This window comes from Notechis scutatus, chromosome 7 (genome assembly GCF_049901735.1).
Source record: "Notechis scutatus isolate UNSWTSFEM ecotype Mainland chromosome 7, rNotScu1.2, whole genome shotgun sequence".
Taxonomy (NCBI): Eukaryota; Metazoa; Chordata; class Lepidosauria; order Squamata; family Elapidae; genus Notechis; species Notechis scutatus.
In genome coordinates, this window is record NC_142015.1 from 7,405,589 (window position 1) to 7,425,264 (window position 19,676).

At 40.0% G+C, this 19,676-nt stretch overlaps 1 protein-coding gene across 1 annotated transcript in view; it reads left to right on the plus strand.

The window, feature by feature from the left end:
• Positions 1-4,759: 4,759 nt before the first annotated feature.
• Positions 4,760-19,676, plus strand: part of ADAM28 (ADAM metallopeptidase domain 28) — a 57,380-nt gene continuing 42,463 nt past the window's right edge. Inside the window, exons 1-3 of the mRNA XM_026681162.2 lie at positions 4,760-4,926; positions 14,536-14,648; positions 16,553-16,629. Coding sequence (XP_026536947.2) covers positions 4,875-4,926; positions 14,536-14,648; positions 16,553-16,629 — 242 coding nt within the window. The 5' untranslated portion in view covers positions 4,760-4,874. The remainder of the gene's footprint in view (positions 4,927-14,535; positions 14,649-16,552; positions 16,630-19,676) is intronic.

Here is a 19,676-nt window from a genome sequence, read left to right on the forward strand (position 1 = left end):
ATTCTTTTTTACATTGTCATAAACTATGAACAACTCAGGGAACTGATGGAATACCAGTGTGACAGCAGATACAGATACAGATTAACAGAGTTGGCAGGGACCTTGTAGGTCATCTAGTCCAATCCCCTGCCCAAGCAGGAGACCCTACACCATTTCTGACAGATGGCAGTCCAGTCTCTTTTTGAAAGCTTCCAGTGATGATGCTCCCACAACTTCCGAAGGCAACTTCTGTTCCACTGGTTGATTGTTCTCACTGTTAGAAAGTTTCTCCTTATTTCCAGGTTGAATCTCCCCTTGATCAGTTTCCATCCATTATTCCTTGTCTGGCCTTTGGGTGCTTTGGAAAATAGCTTGACCCCCTCCTCTCTATGGCAGCGCCTCAAATATTGGAAGACTGCTATCATGTCTCCCCTGGTCCTTCTCTTTACTAGACTAGCCAGGCCCAGTTCCTGCAACCATTCTTCATATGTTTTAGTCTCCAGTCCCCATAATCATCCTGGTTGCTCTTCTCTGCACTTTTTCTAGAGCCTCAACCTTTTTTTTTTTTATAGTGTGGTGACCAAAACTGGATGCAGTACTCTAGGTATGGTCTTACTAAGGCTTTATAGAGTGGTATTAGTACCTCACTTGATCTTGATTGTATCCCTCTGTTAATGCAACTTAGGATTGCATTGGTTTTTTTGGCTGCCGCTGCACACTGCTGGCTCATATTTAATTAGTTGTTCACAAAGATTCCAAGATCTCTCTCACAGTTACTGCTATTAAGCCTGGTTTCACCCAGCTTTAGTACTTTTAGAATCTTGGGCAACAGAGACGACCTGTAGGGTGCATAAGGAATAGTTTTGAAGGACACAAGAAAAATCCTACTATCAAGTTAACAGTCAGATAAGAGGGGCTTGAGCCTGGGACAACAAAATAATTTGAGAAAATGCCCCTCCTTACTTCAGACAAAGGTAAAGCAAGGGAGGGAGAAACCACATTCAGACTTGTAGCTTATATTACTATAGATGTTACAATTAAAATAGTCCTGACCTATATGACATTGATTTCTTAGCCTGGTCTACCATGTTGGGTTGACAAGACCTCATTCCACAGTTTATTCCATAAAGTAATCAGAAAATCTGGTTTTAGGAATTAAATTATGGATAAATATGGTTGAATTTTACTGATATCAGGTTCCTGAAGCTGCATGTTTGGCAACAAGTCCCAATTAATGGAATAGGATTTCATAGAAGGGATAGTAACCCTTAGATCTCCAGATGGTGCTAAATTAAAATCTATATGCCTTGGTTATATAGTTTAGGGCAACTAGGAGATGCCTAGTTATTATCAATTTCTGGAAGTCTAAGGGACTATTGGTAAAAATAAAGAAAAAAAGAATTCTGAAACAAAAATCTCTATACACATATTATACACATCTGTAATGTATATATAATATTACTATTTAAAGACAAAAGAAAAATTGCCCCTTTATTAACTGAACTATTCTCAGAAATTATACCTGTTATGAGAGATTATTTGTCTCCCTCCAAAGAGCAAGATAAAGTGTGGGAAGGAAATTTTTAGCTCATTTTATAGGTTTAATTGGCTTTGATTAAAATAGATCATTCAGCATTGCCAATGTTATCAGCAGATTTGAAACATTAAGAGGAGCGTCAATTTTTTAAAATAAAAGCCTACTTGAAAATGCTGGATTGAACATTGTCATTAAGCTACAGCTCATCTCCTTGTCTTTTGGCATATTTTTTATCAAAGTATCCACTAGGGAAAGGAAGATGGAGTACCCTGCTATACATCAAATGACATGAATGAGAAGTGATTATGAATAACTAATGGACGTAGGCACAATTTTCTTTTACAAGCCACAGTGACATCAAAATTATGGGTTTGTGAAACTGATTCATCATATCTTTATGAATCAGGTCTTCCAGTCAAGATGAGGGCAATTCAATTCATAGAATCCAATAAATGCCCAAATGGTCATCTATCTTAAGAAATTGGTGATCAAACCCAATTTTTTGAGCCCAGGTGGCTCAGTGGTTAGAATGCAGTATTGCAGGCAAACTGTCGACTGCCAGCAGTTCGATCCTGATTGGCTCAAGGTTGACTCAGCCTTCTTTAGAGGCTGGCAAAATGACCCAAATTGTTGTGGGCAATTATTTCTGTAAATCGCTCAGAGAAGGCTGTAAAGCACTATGAAGTGCTATATAAGTCCAAGTGCTATTGCTGTTGCTGTTGCTTTTAACCTAAAGACAGTCATATTTAGATGTTAACCATTTAATTTTGTACATTTTAACTCTTATACCGTGGGACAATATATGTTTCTTTGCATATGTATGCATTATAGTTTCCTTTCCTCTTTGAAAAGTAGCATTTATATTTTGTGGCTTTTCGATTTTTTAAAAAATATAATAGCAGAGCCTCTGCTATCTGGGGAGCCTAAAATTATATTAAGTAGAGGTGTGAGTGAGTGAATGGCATTGGGAATATTCATGTTTTCTGGTATCATCTTCCTTCCATTTAAAGTACCAAGTAACTGGGGTTCTTTGGACAGTTTGTCAATTAAAAACTGAAAATATAGGGAAATAAAACAAGGACAGTCAAACAGATCTGATGAATAAAACTGGAATTATAACCGCACAAAAAAGGGTCTGCAGGAGAGAGAAAAAATAGATAATGATGATTTTACCAAATGAGGTAGCATATGCAAGAAGTGAACAAATGGGGAATCCTAAGGCCTTGTATTCTGGAAGAAGAGATGGAGAAAAATAACTTGGACCGAGTTAAAGAAAGAATTGGAAACAAATTTAGACAAGGGATGGAATTGAGAGTGTGTTAGGTATAAGTGTCAAAAGATTAATTTTCATGTATAGTTGTTTTAGTGAACAACTAAAAATAATTTACACAGAGAGTTGGGCTTATGTCAATTTATTCTCAGTCAATAAACTGAGTTATTCTCAGTCAATAAACTGTTTTATAGTCAATGACCATAAAAAAAGAAAGACAAATATTCTAGCTCTAGCAAATAAAACCTGAATAAAACTAAATATTGTAATCAATAAATGGTGCAGTCAAAATACAGCATATTTTACAAGCAATAAAGCAAAATGCAGCCACATCCAGAGAAAGGAAAACAGATCAGACAATAATAATTTAGGCAGAAATTGAGTTGCCTGGAAATGATCAACTATTATTGTAGCGGAGAAATATGTGATGATCTAGAAGTTTCCTTGTCTACTGACTTGTGAGTGACAATCTCTTCTTCAGAATCAAAATATAAAAAGACAAATTAATGGGCTGTGTTGGTGAGGTTGTTCAGTTGGGTAGTAGCTATGAGGAATGACCTCAGTCCTGGAATTCTGGATTTTTTTAATCTCTTCATTCTTTGATCACTGTAAAACAGAACCATGTTCTCACTGCAAGAAAGCTCATTGGATAAGCTCATTTCTAAGAAGGCAATGGATAGAAAGTTTTCCCTCCTTGTTCACTATTACGAGGAAAGAGTTTAAAGATTCTAGCTCAAGGCCAGCATCAAACTGAGATAAGAAAAGCATTAAAGGCAGTTGTATATATGCAGGGACATGCGTACACTGTAACACTGGTTTATCATTTATCCTCCTCTCTAAGAGAAATCTTAAAATCAGCATAAGATGTGGCTTGAGGCTACTTCTATAGCTTTTCACCTAGACGAGCATTGCCATTTTAATTAGTTTGGTGCCATTGCAAGAGAGGACTGCTAATGATGATAAATGGCCACCAAAGAGAGTTTCAAAGGCTCACATACCTCCTTGTTTCTAAAATATGAAGAGAAGTTTCTTTTGCCTTTGTCCTCTTGGAATGAAATTGCTGTTTCTATTGTGGCTTCTCTTTCCTCTAAAATTGGCAAAAAGTAGTCAAAAGTAGTTTTTCCTCTACCACCCCCCTTTTGCTTCACAAAGATTTCTGCTTTACCTTTAACAGGAGAGTGGGTTCTACCTCCTTTGTTCACCCTCGTCTTTATTTTGGTGTTGTAGATGTCTATCCCAGGTGGAGACAAAAGGAGAGATTATAAGGGAAAAGTAGGCTCCCCTTACGGCAATTGAAATGATTCACTCTGCTATGTGATTCATCTCCTAGTTCCCCTTCAAAACCCTTTGAGTGCATATTACTGCAGATGACATTTGGATGACCAACATATAAATCTCTTGTTTCAGAAAATAGAGGGGTTTGTGGAGGTGTTACACTAAGAGAATAACAAACGTTCTTGGGGTTTTTACAAACTGAAAAAAAAATCTATTATTGCATAAAGTTTCCCCCCTGTAGTGAAGGCAAGAATCCTTTTGGTAGATGCATTGGCATGGATTCTTTCCACCAATAACACCATTTTTCAGAGGCTACAAGCCCGCTCCTTGAGCTTCCTGATTACCAACTAGCACTAAATGCTAGCAACATTGAAAGGATATTAGATTGTTCAAAAAGTGCCCCTGACTCACAAAATACTACAAAAACCAACTCGCTGCTGTCTTCTTGGCGTTTAAAACCCTTTGCACAAGAGCGCACAAATTTAATTGTATTAGCATACCAGCCAGGGAGAGCTCTTATGTGATCACTTAATCTCCTCCTTTTGGCTTTGGCTTTGGGGCCCGCTTTGAAAGAACTCTTCCAGGTATCATTGTTGGAGTGACATGCGCTAAGCCAGCTGGAACCTTGCCTTCTAGTAGTAATGTTGCAACTTTGAAGTTGTGCAACACCTTTAGCAAACACTTCCTCGTGTAAGGGCATGAATAAAGCTGGAGCACTCACTACTTGCTTCTCACAGTTAACAGGAGAAGCACTCAGGTTGGCTGGAAGGCAGAAAGAATTTCCCTGTCCACCAGCCAAATCCAAGATCCAAAATGATCCAAGCTTTCTTGGTTACTATATGCTTAATAATGTTTTCATACCAAGGTAAGATGTTTTCTTCAGTTTCATATTTTTTTTTCAGATTCTTACTGCTAAAAGACTATTGTACCTGATAGTTTCTACGGTTTTTCATTTGATGATTAACAAGCACTTGTCCCAGTCTAGCCAAAAGAATGCTCTCAAAGATTTTGTACTAAAATTACAAAAAGGGTTTCTTGTTTTTGCTTAAATGTTGTCAAGCAGGAAACAGATCTTAAGGAAGAAAAGTCCTAAGATCCTAAGAAACAAAGCACGTTCAAGTTAGAGGAAAAGTTTTCCAATTATGTGAATAAAAATTAGAAGACTGAAGAGGACAGAGAGGCAGAGTTCATTTCAAGAAAATTTCAGGAAGCAAAATATTAAAGGAAAAATAAATATTTTTCAGATTTAATTTTCTTCCAATAGAGCTCCTGTAATTTAAGCTTGCATAATATTCAGCCAAACAAAAGCTAGTATTATTGTTATCTTCAGAGACTCTTCAAACTACTTAAACTAACATGATGCTACTTACTTTTCTCAATATAAGTTGTTCAGATTTATGCCAGTTGGCAGCCCAGAAATGCAGGTTTTATTTTCCAGTTATCATAGGTGAATATTCTTTAAAATCCGTGTTAAGTGTGACCTTAAATGCTTTCTCTTTCATATGAGACTTCGGAGAAAATTTGTTTATTATGGTATGGAAAGCTGTATTCATGCAACATGCCTAACTAATTTGGTGGAAGTCCCGGTATCACTAATGGGGTTTACTCAATTATAACCTTGGTTATACGATTTTGGGGTTTAGTGTATCTATAACATCAGTCTGGTTGGTAAAACTAAATAGGGCTCAGTGTAGCGTGCATGAACCACTTTCAAGCCAGGATTTAGAGTGGGGCCATGCTTGTTTTTTATCTGTGGTAAACCTAGGATGTGGGTAGTGCATTCATCCTGATTCCCTTGATCTCTCAGCAGCCTTTGATACTATCAGCTATGGTATCAAAGGCTCCTGAGGGGGTTATGAGTGGGAGGCACCACTTTAGGAACATGGAGTGTTTTCTTCATTGGTTTTGCATGGGATGGCACACTCCATTCAGAACTGATGAGCGATCTGGGGGTCCTTCCGGATTCATAGCTCCTACTCAAAGAGCAGGTGGCAGCTGTGGCCAGGGAGACCTTTGCACAACTGCAAATTTGTGCACCAGTTACTTCCATTCCTGGGCTGCCAGGCACTGTGCTTGCATTCACTCATGTCTTAGTCACTTCCTGATTGGACTACTGCAAAATACACTTTATGGGGCACTACATACTCCTTGAAGACTATTTGAATCTCCAAAATGGTATCTCTACTTTGTCTTATTATTCTTCCATTAGTGCTTCTTTCCTATTCAGGATAGTATTAGTCAGGAAGGAGAAAAGATAGTGCCTTTAAAAAATATATAGAGAGAGAGGCAGAGATGGGTAGCTTTGTGAAATCTGATGGGAACAGGAAAGCTGGACTAAACTTGCTGTGTAATATTCATGTTTGGATCTAATCAACCATAATCAGCACTGTGGCATGGAAGGAGATGCCTTTCAGTCTCTCCCACCTCCTTATTTGATCCTGCTATTGGCAATAGAGCAAGTGTGGTTAACTGGAGGTTGTGACACCACCTTGCTTCTTCATCTTCCAAACTCAATATCTCACATGCTACCTTTCTCCCTCCCCATCTCCAATTCCTTTAAAGGTAAAGGTTTCTCATGTCCAGTCATGTTCAATTCTAGGGACATGTGTGCTCATCTCTGTTTCTTAGCTGAGGGAACCAGCATTATTCAAAGACACTTCCGTGGTCATATGGCCAGCATGACTATACATCAATCTGCATGGAACATTTTATTTTCCTAACTATTTATCTATCTGATACCTATTTATCTACTCACATTTGCATGCTTTCAAACTGTTAGGTTGGCAGGGACTGGGACAAGTAATGGGAGCTCACCCCATCACACGGTGCTGGGGTCTCGAACCTAGGCTCTCAGTTTTCCAGCTGACAAACTCAGCATCTTTAACCCCTGAGCCATCACACCCCCTTCTTTAAACTTACTCTACCACAGGAATGTCAAACTCAAGGTCCAGGGGGTGGATCCAGCCCTCTGGGTGCTTAAATCTGGTCCACAGGGCCACCCTGGAAACAACAAAGGACCAGCCCACAGTGCCTCTGCCAGTGAAAACAGGCTCCTGAACTCTGTTTTTGGATGTGATGGCCTCCTGCAAGCCTCTGCCAATGAAAACAGAGATAAGGAGGCCCCATGCAGGAAGCTGTCACAGCCAAAAACAGAGCTCAGGAACTCATTTTCGATGGCAGAGCACTTGGGCCAACACAGGCGCACCCCCAACATGAGTGACGTCGAGCTGGCCACACCTACCCCAGCCACACCCATCCCAGCCCCCTGAGATAAAACAACCCTGATGCGGCCCTCAATGAAATCGAGTTTGACACCCTTGCTCTACAGTAATGTAAAAGTTAACATCCAACTCCTTTGATATTCATCTTTCTCCCAAAATCCACCAGGGAAATAGTATACTACAGATAATCCTCAACTTACAATCACAGTAGAGACAGGAAAATTTGTTGTTAATTGGTGCAGTCATTAAATAAGGTATCCTGTGACCACATCTTTTTGCTATGATTGTTAAGTGAGACTTCACATTACCGTCACTTCTACCTGCCTGTCAGCTTTCCCGTCAATTTTGCTTGTGTGAAACCAGCTGCGAAGTTCACAAACAATGATCACATGACCAAGGGATGCTGTGATTAGTAAATTAATCTATTTTTAGATTCATACAATACTCTTTCCCTGATGAGTATGTTTTATTCAACACAAGTTTATGAATCATGCATTCTTGGAAGCATGCAGTTCTATGTAATGGATATTATAAGCAGATCATGATAAATGTATGATGGTTGCCCAGTGCCTGAATCGTGATCACATGACTGCAGGGACATTGTGATAGTTGTAAGTGCAAGGATTGGTCATAAATCATTTTTTTCAGCACCACTGTAAATTTAAACAGTTGCTAAATGAATGGTTCTAAGACAAGGATATTCAACATTCTGGGGAAATTGCAGCATTGTTTTTTTTAAGAAGAGAAAGTTTATATTTAAAAACCTTGCATCAGTGAGACTGACATATAAAAGGAGAAAAACAGGAAAGTTTCCTTAAAAAAAGGTTCTTGGAGCAACTTACATTAGCAATACATCAATTAGGTGATTGTTCATAGAGTTTTTACGTGTTAAAGCATATTGGTCAAACATAAAGGCCATCTGAAGACTGATATTGTCTAAGTAAGTGTATGTTGAGAAGCAATTGCATTGAATACTTCCATATGGTTATGTGTTGTAAACCAAAAAACAATCCAGTTCCATCACAACTCACATTGTTTTATTGTCTGTATCATGGTTTTTTAACCTTGGTGTCTTTAAGATCTGTCGACTTCAATTCCCAGAAGTTGAACTTCAACTCCAGAATTCTGGGAGATGAAGTCCACATATCTTAAAGCCACCAAGGTTGAGAAACATTGATCAATATAAGCAAATTCAGAGGGGCAACGAAAAATGGAAAAGAGGCAAATCTGTAAACTTGGAATAATCTCTGTCTTCAGGATTCAATCTAGCAGCTACAGTAGCAGCAACACACATCAACATTTCAATAACCTGGAAGTGAGAGGGATATTTCCTTTGCCAAACTCATTACACAACCCTGACTGAAACAGCCAGCACTCTGCTTGCTTCATAGATGAAGTCTTGTGTTAGCTGGTGGCATGTTTTGTTCCCCAAGTTTCTGATGAATAATTTGCTTTTAATAATTATCCAAAATAGATTCTGAACACCCACGCGGAAACTCGTTTGTATTTACTTACCGATATAAAATCAATTATAGTCAGGGAACACAAAGTAATTATTTGAAAACACCCGATTCCTTAAAAAGCAACATTTGTAAAAGGTAGATGGCTCACTTCTAGCAGATCGACCACAGGACAATGCTGACAGATCTGACCAGATACCTGCTCAAATAGAGATAAATAGAGCATGTACAGTATCTCCTGATCTTTTAAGTTGTACTTCTAATTCATTTCTATAGAGCGGGGGTGTCAAACTCAAGGCCTGTGCTTAGATCCGGCCTGCGGGCCCAGCCTGGAAACAGTGAAGGACCGCCACACGGTGCATCTTCTAGTGAAAAAGAAGTTTGGGAGGGCCGTGTGCAGCCGTCCCAAGCTCTGTTTTCTCTGGAAGCGTGCTGCAGGAGGCCGTCATGGCTGAAAACAGAGCCCAGGAGAGCTGTTGACATTGAGCTGGCCACGCCCACCCTGGCCACGCCCACCCCAGTCCCCCGGAGTCAAACACAACCCTGATTTGGCCCTCAGTGAAATCGAGTTTGACACCCCTGCTATAGAGCATGGTATCTGGTGAAGAACTTTTATAGATCAAACTGTGTTGCTCCTGGGACCATTAGATACCTAAGAAATCCTATATCAGTGATTCTTCATCTTTGACAAATTGAAGGTGAGTGGACTTCAGCCCCCAGAATTCTGATAAATGGCTATGCTGGCTGTGGACTTTTAGGAATTGAAGTCCATGTATCTGGAAATCGCCACGGTTGGGAAATCCTACTGTATATGGTCAGATAAAGAAGCCATTGCTTCCTTACAGGTTCTTCTAATCAGAAGTTTCTAATTAGAAATTTTTTGAATAAAATAGCAAACTGTCTACTTAAAATCCTAACCAGATAAATCAATGATTCCACACAGGGAAGGAGACACGGTGTTATTTCAAGCCAAATCATTCTTTGTGTGAAACCCATTTGAAGTTAGCTCACTGGTTCCTCACATCAATTATTCTTATGAAAAGTTAAGCATGACTTCATGCGAGGAAAGCATTCTGGAGTTGAGAATTTTGATTTCTACCACTCCTTCTAATGAGGTAACCTAATGGCTGCTTGCCAGCAGAAAGAATAAAAGAGATTAGTGTGCCAAACCTTAAAATATGTGCCTGTAGAAGATCTAATCTTTAACCTTAAATTTAAAGTTTAATTTAAATGCCATTCAGTTTTTGGATTGGTCATATCCACTTTTTGGAGTACACACCATGTAGGGTATCTAAAGATCAAATATGGCCCTTGGTGGGGGAGGGGAACATACACCTCTGTTAAAGGGATTGTTAGACACCCTTGATCATCCCCTTCACCAAGTTTTGAGTTTGTTTTGCTCGTTTATGTTCTTCTGAAAGGGTCATACCCAGGGGTGGGCTTCAAAATTTTTAGCAAAGGGTTCTCTGCCCAGTTGTTGGGTGGGTGTGACCATGGTGGGCGTGGCCTAGTCGGCCTCCTGCACTATGCCCTCCCCAGGCTCCGGAGGCTCTCTGGAGGCCAGAAAAGGGCCCATTTCCGGCCTTCCTGAACTTCCAGGCGGCCTGTTTTTCACCCTCCCTGAGCCTCCGTGCACACCCTGCAGTTACTTGCATCCCAAATGGGCCGTGTGGGGACTCCTGGGAGGGGAGGAGCGTAGTGGGCAGGGCCAGCCAAGAGTGGGATTTGGAGGTTCTCCAAACTGCACAGAATTTTAGCTCTCCCAAACCCTACGAACCCCCAGCAGCACATCCCTGGACATACCAGAGATGATACCTTTGGCATCTTTTGAGTTATTTCCACCACTCATAGCATGCTATGTAGGCTTGATACTATGGATACAGCATATCCTGCTCCATTGCTATCAAGCATTCCTATGTAATGACCTGTAATATGGATCTATTTACTCCCTAATTACTTTGCTATTATTCAAGCTCCAGTGTAAGTTGTCTGCACGGTTGTTGTTTTTAAACGCTCTCAATTATTCACCACTACTAAAGTTTCATAGCTTCAGGCTGGCATTAGGGCTTAGGAGTTATAAATATATAGGTGGTTTTCAAAGAAGCAAGCAGATCAAGGATCTTTTACCTGTAAGGCATGTTCCCTCATGACCTGTGAGAAAAGAACAACCCTTGTGAAACAGGCTTTGTTGAAGGGATGATTCCAGATTAACATAGCTCTTCAGCCATATTTGTATTAATTTCAGAGGCCTTTTGGGAGGGATTAGATCTCTGACAAAAAGCTACCCCTTCTCTTTTTTGGCAGCCTGCTATGTGAGGGGGAAGGCAAGAAGGAAGGAGAACATTAGAGAAGGAGAATGACTAATATCCCTTCTTGCTTTTGGCTTTTTCCCTGTCCAATATTGGTACACTTACATAACCTCCAACAAATTGTAACATGTGAGAACAACTGCTTTAAACTTGGTTGTAAAAAAAATAAAGTTTTTAAGAGAGTTGTCAAAGTCCGGAATATCTTACCCAATTCAGTTGTTTCAGCTACTAAGTTTCAGAGTTTTAATTCCAAATTAACTTCTGTGGACCTCATCCCATCTTTAAGAAGTTTCTAAGGAGGGGTACCTAAGTGCACTAATATGCCTATCATTCATGTCACATTTTAGTTCTTTCGTTTTGTTTGAATTTATATCTTTTGTTTTATGAAGATGATAGATAGATAGATAGATAGATAGATAGATAGATAGATAGATAGATAGATAGATAGATAGATAGATAGATAGATGATAGTATTTGTGGGAGAAAAGCCCCCAACAGAATGTGCCCACAAAATGTTGGCAATTATCCACAACAGGTTATGACATGACACCCTGAGTTTTTGCAGATAACCAGTATGATACAGTAGATAAGGGTCAATCAAGAATTTGGAAAGGCCATGTTTAAGTCCAAGGGGGCAAGGTCCTGAGCATGCATGTATGTATGTATAGAATTACTCTGAATCAGAAATTAGGAGCTGGAACATTTCATTTTTTTGCTCAGATACTCCCTTCCTTTAGTATTAGGGAAGTATCCCTAATTGTAGAGAAATATTCTAGTCTTCATCCCACTCATCCTCTGAGGGGAATTACAGGAGGGACTTTCAGAATGGATGTATCAGCTTACTTCAGACTCTAGGCCAGAAAAGAGGACTGTAGAAATGTTGAACCAGACCGAAAGACTCCAAATGCACATAAGAATTCTCTATTATGTACAAGTGATTCATAATTCCCTCTCTGGCCGATTCATCCTTGACTTTGTGTTCTTGATAAATATGCTTACATTTATTCACAGCCCAACCCTCACCTATCCCTTCGAGACTCAGTCTATTTACTTTTAAAGCTGAAGGCAGGGAGCTTTCTAGTTTCTGGGTTGAAGAGCAGTTTGTTCAGTAGCCTCGAGCTCTGAGAACATCTACATCAGAGGTCTCCAAACTTGGCAACTTTAAGATTTGTGGACTTTAACTCCCAGAATTCTCCAGCCAGCTGGCTGAGGAAATCTGGGAGTTGAAGTCCACAAGCCTTAAAGTTGCCAAGTTTGGGGACCCCTGATCTACATTTTACCTAGAACAGGGACAATGATGAATGGAAGGAAAGAAAGCTGGTTATGTATTTCTTTCTTTAGCATTACAGTATTTTATTAGCTACCCAGTGTTACTGCAGTAATTCAAAATATAAAGCAATTAAAAAAATGCTAGCCCTCTGAGGTAGTCTAGGTCAGTGGTCCCCAACCTTTTTTGTACCAGGGACCAGTTTCAAGCAGAAACACTTTTTCAAGGACCGGGGGGGGGGGAGAGATTCTATTTTCCATTCCCAAAACTTTATGTTTACCCTACAACTAGCATTAAAGACACCTGACTGCAGTCTCTCTAATTCTAGGTCTTGCCCAGCTGTGTAGCTACAAAATTTCATGCAGATGTTTCTCTTATCTCTGTTTGGTGAAAACAGAAATTGAATGAGGAGCATTTAGTCAGTGTGTTTTCCCTAGGAAGCTCCTGTAGTCCTTGTTTAGGGATCATTCAGAGCTACGATGGACCTCTAACATCCAGCCCAGGAAGAAACTGCTTCAAAGAAGCCGGGGGTGGCTTTTCCTGTCGCCGCACCTCCTCCGAGCGCCCATTCACCCCCACCCCGCCCGCCCGCGCGCGGTTCAATCCAGTGCTCCGTTCTGCCTGCCTGCCTGCCTGCCTGCGTTTCTGGTTGTTTGGGAGCAGCTTCAGCTGAGAATAATAACTATTCGCCTCTTTTTATCAGCCGAAGCTTCTCCGAATCAACCAGAAACAAAGGCAGGCAGGCAGAACTGAGCACTGGATTGAACCGCGGGCGGGCGGGCGGGATGGGGGTGAACGGGCGCTTCGGAGGAGCTGCGGCGACAGGAAAAGCCACCCCCCCCCCGGCTTCTTTGAAGCAGTTTCTTCCTGGGCTGGTGGAGGAGCGAGAGAGCGACTGAGAGAGGAACGAGGCAGGAAGCCGCTGAGCCGGAGAGTAGGACAGGCTTTGGTTGCTTCCTCCCTCCCCTTCTTTCATTTGTGTCCTTGATCCCTGATCCCAGCAGCATTCACCGAAGGCGAAGAAAGCCGCCATTTTTTAAATTTTTTTTTATTTGCGGCCCGGTACAGAGTGCGGCCCGGTGGTTGGGGACCCCTGGTCTAGGTAACAAGCACAACCATGAATATTAGTTCTCTGTAAAGGCATATTAACAGCATCTTGCGAGACTGAAATTATTTCTTCCCTCTGTGCTTTCACTCTCCAAAAACCCCACAATCCCTTCTGAAATGCTTCCCACGTTCTCCTTCCTTCTATGGGCTGAGATACCTTTTACAAGCCAGTTGACCTGTCTGTGGCTCTTCCTCCTATCTCCCAGATCTTTCCCACATATCATTACAAATAATGATACTCGACTAATTCAGATGCTTCCCAAACACAATTAAGAACCAGACGCTCATTGGAGTAACCCTGATTTTTGTTTTTTTAAGCAAGGAAAGATTGGGTTGCCTTTACCAGGAGTCAAGTTCCAAAATTAGAACAGTAATTGGTAGAGAACAATATAGTAAAGAAGAATTGCTGCTTTTTCTGTGCTCTAAGCAGGAGAGAATAGTAACCTTTCTTATCAGTCGGGCAAGCAATCACACCCCTCCCAGGTTTCTGGCAGCATCAGGTACATAAAAGTATGAGGAAAATGTAATCTTTTGCCTGGGGTTATCTTTCAAAGATGTCAGTCAGTCTCAGAAGATACATTTCCATGGCCAAATGCTTAGACTTCAGTCCCTCTCTACTTTAAGAAATCTCTCTTCCTCTCCCTGTCTCTCTCTCTTTTGCATGGAAGCAGATGATAAAAACTGTCTCACTTTTGTAGGTGTTTGGATATCAAGTTTTTCCCCCCTACTGGGTGGCTGTTCCTACTTTACTTTATTGTTTTGTTTTCACTTGCAATTTACAATTACAATTATTGTTATCCTTTTTTATAATGTGTACTGGACTAATTAGATGCTTACAACATGATGGAAAGGCTGGATTAAAAAGTAAATAAATAAATCCCTTTGCCAGTCTCCCAGTTGCAACATCTACTGTAGGAGAAACAATCTTGAGTTCAATCAGCTTCTGGTAATTACATGGTGATGGTCATGTAGTTTGTTTGACTGCAAAATGGAAGTGGTTTTCCACTATTTTCATTCTCCATTGGTAACCGAATAACAAATTGTGTTGTAGATGTGAAAAGGGTAGAATAACATACCAAAGTGAACTGTTCTTTTCTTTTCTTTGTGAAGCGAGCTGTACAAAGGAGTCCTGGAAGGTTAAGGATTATGAAGTAGTGTATCCACAAAAAGTTCATGCATTGCACAAAAGAGACATAGGAGAGTCTCAGAAGCCTGACCAAAAAGTAAGAAAAAAGATTTGCTTTCCATCAACTTATTTATTGATGAATCTGATCCTGAGTTTTGCTCAAGATTCATGTGAACCCGAGTTAAATTTACACTTCTTTCAAAATTTTGCAGTCTGGTTCTTAGGGCAATGTCTCAACTATTTTTATTGTTCATTTTTAAAGTTTACTTTGTTCTGCTTTATGGTTATAAAGTCACATATTTGTTAGAGTTCATAGAATATGAAAAATGATGATGGGAGGGAGGTTATAATTTGGAACCTATCACCTGTTTCATTTTTAGATTGGATCTGGTATTGTCTAGGATCAGTGGTGGGATTCAAATTTTTTAACAACCGGTTCTGGGGCATGGCTTAAGTGGTGGGCATGGCTTGGTGGTCATGTGACTGGCTGGGCGTGGCCAACTCAACATCACTCACATCGAGGCACGCATCTCCTCGCCTGGCCTCTCATGACTGTGGGGATGCTGCAACAGTCGTAAGTGTGAAAAATGGTCATAAGTCACTTTTGTCAGTGCCATTGTAACTTTAAATGGTCACTCTACACAAGCAAAGTACCAGCAAAGGAGGGGGAAAAAAACTCCAGAGACGTTCCTGAGACAGGAAGTCTAGTCCTGCCAAGAACGTAATAAGGGTTAACAGAGAGGCAGTTTCTGTAAGCAACACCAGAATGTTTCCTTCCTGCCCTCCTTACAGGATTAGGCCAGTAATTTCTTCTAACAACCGGTTCTCCAAACTGCTTAGAATGTTAACAACTGGTTCTAGAGAATAGGTGCGAACCTGTAGAATCCCACCCCTGTCTAGGATCCTAGAGACCTTTGAATAATAGTTTGAATAATATTTGCATAGATCGATTTTCATAGACAGCTGCAAGTAAAGAATGGTTTCCTCTTTTTAGATAGACATACCATAAATCTCGTAAGACTACAAACTTTCAAAGGTCTGGTTCACCTTGATTAAAAATCTGTCAAGTTGCAGAAATCTGAGACAATCTTTGCACACTTATATGAAGATTTGACACACTTGACATGGTTTGAGTGAAACTTATACAGACCTAATATTTCATGGGAGCGAAAAATCCTATTACTCAGGATTATTGAGTCTGGCTAATTACTCTGTTGTCAGCCAACATAACTTTTGGTATCCTTTTGCTGCCAGCTAGAATTGCCATCTGCTTATTATGGATTTTTGCATTGCAATCTATGCAACTGCGTGGGTAATTAATGATTTATTATTAAACAAATTTATATGGCCACCCAATTCAACACAATTGTGGAGACTCTAGGTATCTTACAAAATTCAAATTTCACCATGTTAATAAGTTAATATTGTTAATACAACTACTGTTAATACTTGACTTTGACATTCCTTTTTACGGTCTTGGATCAAAGATGATGGGTAACTGTGGCAACTGTGAAGCAAGCAATATGAAAATAGCAATAGCAATAGTACTTAGACTTATATACAGCCTCCTAATGTTTTACAAAATATTATACTTTCTGGATTCCCAAAATGCATCACTTTAAATATAAAAGTTGTATTTGTGGATGAAAAAGGCATAGTGAGGTTAAAACCAGCGATTGGATTCAGGTCCATCCTCAGCCATAGAAAAGCTCATGGGATAATTTTTGAGTCAGTCACTGTGTCCCAATACAACCTCATTCACCCAGATGTTGAATTGGAGAAGAAAACCTTGAACTTCTGGAGAAAGTTTAATTTAAGAAGATCTTACAGTGGCTCTCAAGCATCACAGATGAAATAATCCATATGTAATAAATGAATTTGCTGCAACTTTCCATTTGACACTGGTGCTGAGTTGTTAAGAATACATACATTTTATTTGCATATTTTTTAAAGAATACCATCTGTTGTTTCTCTAAATAAATACTGAACTCTGCATTTCAGACTAAGTATGATGATACCATGCAATATGAATTTAAAGTGAATGGAGAGCCAGTGGTCCTTCACCTAGAAAAAAATAAGTAAGTTAACTCAGAAGTTCCTTTAACTTTTCTAAGATGATGTGAAAAAATTTATATTCTTGGACACAATCCAAGAGAAATTAAATTGTATTGCTTTGTTTGGGAAATTAAAACTAAATTAAATTAGTTAATTGAGTTAAATTAAATATAATTATTGTAAAGGAGAAGGGGATATAATTAGTGAACATGTTAATTATGTCTTACCTCAGAATTCAGAATTTATTTTTCCTGCTTTCTATGGTACACTGATGGACCATAACAATTCTAAATAAAATTGAATCACTCAAGGCTCATAAACTTTGGTCCCTTGAATTACCTAGGTTAGTTATGAAATATTAGAAATTTAAAAATCATTGGTTACACATTTATGCTGCTCCACAGACACCTCATCAATCTGTATCACTTTTCCTAAGAGCCTTACATAGCAATAGCACTTAGACTTATACACCACTTCACAGTGCTTTTACAGCCCTCTCTAAGTGGTTTACAGAGTCAGCCTATTGCCCCCAACAATCTGGCTCCTCATTTCACCAACCTTGGAAGGATGGAAGGCTGAGTCAATCTTGAGCTGATGAGAATTAAACTGCGAAACTGCAGCCAGCACCCAGCAGAAGTAGCCTTGCAGTATTGCATTCTAACCATCACGGCTCATAACTGCTCAATTTTCATCAGAGTTTACATGTTGAAGCATGAATGTAATGAAATGTCATGTCCTATTGAGGTATGAAAGGGGACATGACCTAAACAAGTCCAGATTTCAACACAGCCTATTTTTGTGTGTGTGTTAAGAATGCCATTTCATTCCTCTCAACGGTCTCCATTTGAACTGTAAATCAAGATACTTATAAAGATAACAATAAGTAGATTTGCCACCTGGCTTATATCTGCATAATAACTAACTAGCGGAACAGGTTTTGGGTCTTTCATTGACTTGTCTAGCCAGGCCACTGCATTTTTATTAGCAGCTTTGTTTTGATAGGGGGAATAGACAGGGACTGAAATTATTTTTCACTGCAACAGTATTGCCAAAAAGGCTTTAAGAATTGTAAATTTAATTTTATGAAGCTTCTCCTCTGGTAGTAGTGTTTTGCTAACTAGGGCATTCAAAACCTTTGCGAGATCAATACTTGAATTCAGCTCTGCTGTCTGGAATCCGCACTGTATATCAGACATAAATACAATTCAGTGAGTCCAGAAGTATTTTACCAGAAGAGTACTACATTCCTCTGTTCACAACAGAATACCCCACACCACCAGGCTTGAGATTCTAGGCTTAGACAACCTTGAACTACGCCAGCTAAGATTGGACATAAGCATAGTACATAAAATCATATGTGACAACATCTTACCAGTTAATGAATATTTCAGCTTTAACAACAACAACACAAGAGCGCACAACAGATATAAACTTAATGTAAACCACTCCAAACTCGATTGCAGGAAGTACGATTTCAGCTACAGAGTGGTCAACATCTGGAACTCACTACCTGATTCTGTTGTCACCTGCTCAAACCCCCAATCCTTTACCCTCAAACTAACTTCTATTGACCTCACCCCATTCCTAAGAGGTCTGTAAGGGGCGTGCATAAGCACACGATCGTGCTTACCGTCCCTGTCCTATTGTCCCCAATTATTAGTTCCTATTTCTTGTATTGAAACTTATGTTTATTCTTGTTAAATTGTAAGCTTTTGACAAATAAACAAACAAACAAATAAACAAACAAACAAACAAATAAATAAATAAATATTTCTCCCTTGTAAATAAACTACTTCTACTGCTAAAAGGAGGTGTGCCATTTTCATTGCCTGAAATCCGGTGAATGTCACATCAAAGTTGAAATTAGTGTAGCAGCCACTGCATGGAAAACATGAGAACAATTATTTAGAATACCTGAAGCCCTGATGCAATTTAATATTAACATTAAGACCCAGATACATACTGAATGCTTGGGGAATGATTTCCCACTTTTGATTTTAGAATATATTTTTCTATCGACCATGTTGTTATACGCGCCCTCGAAATGTATATTAATCTAATTATTAAGGATGAACGGTAAAGAAATGTGCCCCATGTGTGTGTCACTTTATCTTATACTGTTGAGACATTTTGTGTTAAATTAGATGATGTGTTTTTTAGAAATTATCATGTTACCTTTTCCTATTGTCTAAACATGCAGGCTGCGTCGAACTTCAGGGTAGCATCTTGATCAGGGGTGTCAAACTCGATTTCATTGTGGGCCGCATCAGGGTTGTGTTTTACCTCAGGGGGTTGGGGTGTGTGGCCAGGGCAGGCGTGGCCAGCTCAATGTCACTCATGTCAGGGGCACCTGTGTCAGCAAAAATGGAACCCGGGAGGGCCATGACAGCCTCCTGCAGCCCCCTGCCAGCAAGAACAGAGCAGCCCTCCCAGCCTTCGTTTTTGGCTGCAGCGGCCTCCTGCAGCCCTCTGCAGGCAAAAACAGAGCTCAGGAGAACTGCACGTGGCTCTCCCTAGCTCTGTTTTTGCTGGCAGAGGCCCCACAGGCCAGTCCTTTGCTACTTCCAGGGTGGCCCCATGGGCCAGATCTAAGCATCCCATGGGACTTCACCTGATCTGGATTACCTTGTTTGGGCTTGGAGCTAAAGGTAGGAGGCCAGCAATAAATACCAGGTGTATGTCTATATTAGAAAAATGGAAGGCAATGCCAAGAAAAGTGCATGAATGTGTCTGCATAACCAGCAGGAGAAGAAAGTTAACTCCATTGTGTTGATTTGGGGCTGCGAGAGAGATGCTTCTGAATGAAGGTTCAATGTATTCATTGCCTTGAAGTTGCTTCATGAAACAATATTGAACCCTTTTACTCTGGAATAAAAGGAACTAAATTGTTCTCCTTTGCAGACCTTAGCAGCTTCATCAGGTTGTTACTTTGGCCAGAAGAATCAAAGAAGAAGCAATGCAAAATGTCTTATCCTGGTAAATCATACCTCCTCTGAGCCTTGATGAAGAGACTTGCAGAGTTTTCTTAGTGCAAAGCTCTTTGCTAAGGTGAATCCAGTGTGCTCTGCAC